The 6388-nt window shown below is 39.0% G+C and overlaps 1 protein-coding gene across 1 annotated transcript; it reads right to left on the bottom strand.

Annotated features, from left to right (window-relative positions):
- Positions 1 to 1308: 1308 nt before the first annotated feature.
- LOC123782685 (olfactory receptor 52H1-like) lies at positions 1309 to 2259 on the bottom strand. Its single transcript, XM_045782957.1, has one exon. It carries the CDS (start codon positions 2257 to 2259, stop codon positions 1309 to 1311), a length of 951 nt encoding a protein of 316 aa, XP_045638913.1.
- Positions 2260 to 6388: the final 4129 nt, after the last annotated feature.

Here is a 6388-nt window from a genome sequence, read left to right as displayed (position 1 = left end):
AAACGTCTATTTTCAATTTTTTTTTGATATATACCTGGGAGGAGGACTGAGTCATTCAATAATGCTAGATTTAACCGTTTGAGGAAGGGCCAATCTGTATTCTACGAAGGCTGCACCATTTCATAACCCTACTAGCAAAGCATCAGGGTTCAATCTCTTCACATCCTCCTCCACACTTATTATTTCCCATTTTTAAAAAAATTACAGTTATCCTGGTGGGTGTGAACTAAAACAATAAAAGGGGATTGAACAAATATTTGCTTTCACTCCCTTTCCTACCCAAGTGCAAGCTAAGTTTCAAATTCCAGAGGAAATAGCATCTGTGAAAGTCCAGAAGGAAAGTTTGAAAAAGCATAAGATGTACGGGATGATTGAGCGTAAAGGGCACGTGAGCCAAAGTGAAAGGAAGGGGGAGAAGTGGGTCAGCGGACACCAAGCAACGTCTGGTTAGCACCAACTGTGCTGTAAAAGGTTTTGAAGATATGTCAGGGCATTTGAGTTTTCTTCCAAGCAAAATGGGTAATTTGAATGATTTTTAAGTAGAGGATTGACAAAATTAATTGGCATTTAGTAAAGACCGCTCTAGCTTCTGAGTAAAAAAATGGATGCAAGAGAGAAAAAATTGGAGTGAGCAAATTCCAAATGAAGCTGCTGGATAGATACAGGACACACACACACACACACACACACACACACACACACAGAGGTGATCATATTTTAATATGACACATGTGAACGAATTTAAAGGATATTCAGAGGACATAATTGATAATAAATGAATTTGAGTTCGTGTTGATTATGGAGTTTCAGTGGGATAGCCAGGAGGCACTGCCAAATACGGAGTCAGCTATGTGGGACAGAGAAAGAATTAGGAGTAGAGCTTTCGATGTGGGAATTTTCAGCATGTGGTTGGTTATTGACTTTATGAGCTTAATGGGTACTAAACAAGCCTATGAATAAAGTACTATTTTCTCTTTTCCTTCTTTTTAAAAATTTATGTAAGGAGGACATTGAAACAGGACAAAGGACCAAAGGAAGAGTAAGCATTTTTTGCATTTAAGTTTTTGATTGTAGAAAATTAGGATTCTTCCATCTGATGTCTGTCATTTTCTAGGGACTTGAAAAATCCTTACCTCTCTTCCTCTAATCCTACCAGTGATTTTTTCCACCAGAATTAAGGTCTTGAGATTCATAGGAATTGAGTCCATTATTGGAGCTTCCTGCTACTGATTTACTTAAGAAATTCTACTAAATCAACATGATTACTTAACTTCCCACAATTTTTCTGTCCATGTTCTCAGCCCAGGGTCACTGTCTCCCTTTAGGAAAGAAAAGGAGGATGACCTTGTCCCTGATCTGCTTGGTTTTTACACCGTAAATGATGGGATTGAGTGCGGGAGGGATTGCCACATAGAGGTTGGCAAACATGATGTGAAAGGTGAGAGAGATATTGTGGCCGAAGCGATGAGTGAGGACAGAGAACATGGCTGGTGTGTAGAAGATGAGAATGACACTGACATGGGAACCACAGGTGCTGAGGGCTTTCTGTCGGGCATCTCCGGAAGGAAGGTGGAAAACAGCATGAAGGATGAGAGAGTAGGAAATACCAATGAGGATCAGGTCTGAGATAATAGTCATTAAGGGCACAGCAAAACCGTACCAGATGTTGATGGAGATGTCAGCACAGGCGAGCCGGGCAACACCTATATGTTCACAGTATGTGTGCGGGATGATGCGTGTCCTGCAGAAGGGCAAACGTTTCACCAGGAAAACAATAGGCAGAATGACACTAAAGCTCCGACCAACAATGCCCACCATGATCTTGACAATTGTCCTAGGTGTCAAAACGCTTGTGTATCTCAGAGGAGAACAAATGGCCATGTAACGATCAAATGCCATGCCCAACAAAATGGCTGAGTCCAGAAAAAAGCTGAAGTGAAGAAAGAACAACTGGGTAAGGCAGCCAGGAAAAGTGATTTTCTGAGCTTTCAACCAGAATATGCCAAGTGTTTTGGGCACACACGTGGTACATAATATGAGGTCTGCAGAGGCCAACATGAAGAGAAAGAAGAACATGGGTTCATGGAGACTGTGGTCCATAGTGATGAGGTAAAGAAGGATCCCATTACCTGCAAGGGCCACCAGGTAGATAGTGAAGAAAGGAATCCCAATCCAGATGTGGAACTGCTCCAGCCCTGGGATTCCCACCAACATGAAGGAGCCTGGATTGACACTTGTCGAATTCAATGTGGCCATCATGGTAATTGTAATTCCTTGAGGACAAAATGCAGTATTTTATTTCTGGAACTGGCTGGCCATGAATTCCCTTTAAGTCTTTTCCAGAACTAAGATCCCTTTGTTCCCATAGCACAACAAACACTAGGGCAAACACAACCTACCTTTTGTCGCAATTTCTACAGCACATAGCAAAGGCTGCCAAGAGATATCAATTAAACCAATAATTCCCTATCTATAGACATTACCATAACAGTGTTTTTGCTAATACTGAGACCACGTCTTACCAGATCCATGACCTGGGATCATTGCTGGGCGTGTGTTGTCAACTAAAGTTCCAAGATTATCTTGCCCTCACCAAGTAATTCAGTCTAAGATTTCTCAAAGATATAAGTATTGAATATCCTACCTGGCACGAGTCTCAGTAATATCTTCACTGAGGTCTCCATTCAAAGAAATAACAGGGACCGGGTGTGAATTAGCAAATCTGCATTCTTCATGGCCAATGCTTCATTAGGACTCTGATGAGCCATCTACTACTTCCTATTCACTCCACTTCCTTAATATCTGGAAGAAAATCTCCATCTAAATATTCTTCTGTCAACTAATCAACAATTCTCCAAAACTCATTATTTCTTCCACCTGCCAATTTCCTGACCAGCTACCTCGCTTTGCCATCACATCACTCTCCTACCACTGGAGCATGGTGATCTGAGGGTTGACTGAGGCTCCTCCTCCTTCAGTCCCTGTATCTCATCTGCCAGCTCTCCTGATCCTCTTTGAAATCCTTGCCTGATCTGCTTACTCCACTCTTCCACTTCCTCACCTACTCAAGCCACTAATCACTAATTGGAGCCATACAATAAGAATCCCAGTTCTTTCAATATCGTAGGAGTCTTTTTCTTTATCTCATGCTGCCAGATTGTTCTCTTAAAAATATAAAATTACGAAGACATTCACAACCTTGTTTAAAAGCTTGTCATTGCTCCCATTACACCTACAGAATATATTTTATGTCCTGCTTGGCAGTCAGTAGTTTCCTTATAATTTTATTTCTACCTATGTGAAGAATGTCTCACATTCTTGCCTACAAGGCGTCCATAAATTTCTCCCTCATTTCTACATCCCATTGCTTGGATTGCTGCCTTTTCCATCAGTGTAATCTTAGTCTTCTCTCAAAGTGTGTAAATTCTATTCATTGCTCCTGATCCTTACCAACACTGATGTCTCCAGAACACCTTTTCCAGTAACCCTGAACCAGGCAGTCCATTCCCTGCTTATAAAATCACAGCTCTTAATCAGATGACTGTATCGAATTTTACATTATTTTCCTGCTAATTCTGGATTCTCTTTTCTAGATATGTGAGCATCCTCTGTTAGTGATTGGGAACTCCTCTTGAGGACAAATTTTCTGTCCTCATGCATTTCTTCCAGAGTAAAAGAAGGCAAGATTTCACATAGAATAACCATTCATACAGTCTCAGGAGTAAAATTGATATTTCAAGCTGTCATTCTTTACTTGTTTTTTCATTGTGTCCTGTTTGGGCCAGAATATATTGAATATATATCTTGAATACACACACACACACACACACACACACACACACACACACACACACACACACACTTCCTTGGCTTATTGTCTCATCTTCCATCTTCAAAGAAAATTAAAGTGGATTGAGTCTTTCTCAAGTCTCCTTTTTCTAACCTCTATAGTCATATATCTCTGACTCTGAACTTTCCTATCTCCCTCTTCTACTTTTAAAGACCACTGCAATTATATCGGAATCACCCATGTAACCCAATATAATATTTAAAGTCAAGTGATTAGCAGCCATAAATATCTTTTGACATATAAATAACTCATGCACAGGTTCCAGGGATTACAATATGCATGTCTTTGGCGGGTCATTCATTATTCTAGCTACCCTAATCTTTCCCTTGATCTTTCCCAGGATCTTCCCCAGTCTGCTCCCCAAGACTCCTACCACCATTACCACACTCAGATTATACTCACAGGCACCTTATTCTGATGTAGGAAACCAATAAAGAACTTGAAGAGGATAGTTCCAAGATAAGAACAGAAACATACAGGAGGTAACACAACACAGTTAGGGAGGACATATAAAGAGAAGGGTACCCAGACCAGAGGTGAGACATGGGAATAAAGAAATTTAATTCCAGCCAGGAAAGACTGACACACCTGGACAGCATAACCTTTTATTTCTCATTGTTTTTCTCAGGGGATGAAAAGACTGAAAAGTAAGGGCTCTAAATTCCAGGGGGACACCAGGGACTCCAGTCACCAGTCGATATTATTAGTATTAGTATATAAATGTTTACATTAATGTTTTCCTCGTCTAGAAATGACATCATACACAAACACGGTATGATTCAGGGTTTTGGACAGAAAGGAAGAACCAGGATGTGCTGGAATACTTCAGCCTGTGTAGACTAGTCATTTATAAAGAATTCAAAAAATAATTTTTGAAAGAAAAAACAAATTTAAGTTAGCTAGGCTCCAGGTTCTGACTTTGAAGAATGGTGTGATAATAACCCATTAAACTCTGGATCCCAGATGTTTATGTGAATAATTGGAGAAAGACAATCGATTGATTAGGGATGTGGGTGAGTTCCAGATGATATGGTTGGAGGACAGATATGAGTATCACCTTCTATTTCACCAAATGGGGCTTTCTGGTCTCTACTTGTAACTGCATTGAGGTACTTCTTTGAAGAAACTCTGACTTTTGAGGAAGATGAACTGATCTTTTACATAAACAAGTCCCTTAGGTCATTGCATATTATCAAATGTTACCATACTGCTGGAGATTATCATTAACATCTGGATGCTTATGGCAGAAACCTTCAAGTTATTCTTGAAACCCTTTTTCTCTCACTTCTCTTATTTTCTTTTCATTTCATTGATTCTGTTAATGTATGGCCAAAAACAAAACAAAACAAAACACCCAAAAGCAAAAAACTACCATTGGTTGTAGTGTCTTACAGAGACCTTTCACATTTGAATTGCTTGTCTAACAGTATAACAGATACATAAACAAAGAGAGCGTTGCTTACTACAGAAAGAGCCGAAGATACATTGTAATTTTGTGGTGCTGACGAAGCTTTCCATTTTACTAAATCAGATAAAAGTATCAAGTTCAGAATATCTCAAAGGAAAACAGTCCAGAGTATTAAAGGCTGTGTATGCTGACTAGGTTGGTGTATCAATTGTGGCACCAAAATGGGTAAAATAACCTCCTCCTCCCCTAAAAATATATTCTTTTGACTCTGTTGTGTCCCTGAGTTTTTGCAGAACTTTGAGCAACTTACATGAAATTGACCTTCTTTCCGCTCAACCAGTCGAAGTGGGAATTCCAGAGCAAAGAATCAAATTGAGCACAGGGTGACACCAACCCCATCCATTCCAACAATATAAAAAGCTAAGTTAAACATTTTAAAGTAAAAACACATAGCATACACAAAAACTCCGTTTTAAAAATCAAAGTAAAATAGTAACACTTTGAAACATTTTAAAACTAAACTGTTGCATCCAGGAAGAGCCTAAGGAGACATGACAACTAAATATAATGAGGTTTCCAGGACAGGACTCTGGAACAGAGAAAGTACGTCAGTTGAAACCAGAGAAATCTGTTATGGCTGCTTGTACTAAATTGTCCTGTGTCTCTGACCCAGGATTCCCGTGTCTTCTACCAGCCACCATGAAACTGTGGCAAGACAACTTGTTAGCTTGCAAGTAGAAGAAAATTTCAGACTCCTCACAGTTCTTAACATGGACAATTCGGTACTATAGAATAAATATATCATACTCTGAGTGTAAAACCAGGTAAACAAAATATGCCTAAGAAACAATGACTCACAGAAATAGAAACTGTCTTTACTATCAGCTGTCTTCTTTATTTAGCCATCAAGATTATGATTCTTTGGAACAAATACATTTAATTATAAAATGCTTTGTTGCAAATTGAACAGATATATACCATTCTAGAATGCTGTATCACAATAAGTAGTGTTGAGTTACAGCTCTTTCTAACAAACATGAGTTATTTCCTGAACCTACAAAACATACAGTAAATACTCAAAAGATGTTTAACTATTATTATTAGCTCTTATAGATAATAAAGAATATATA

Source organism: Ursus americanus, chromosome 16 (genome assembly GCF_024610735.1).
Source record: "Ursus americanus isolate L20-20 chromosome 16, mUrsAme1.1.p, whole genome shotgun sequence".
Lineage (NCBI taxonomy): Eukaryota > Metazoa > Chordata > Mammalia > Carnivora > Ursidae > Ursus > Ursus americanus.
Note: the sequence above shows the minus strand (reverse complement) of the source record. Positions and strands in the feature narration are given on the sequence as shown.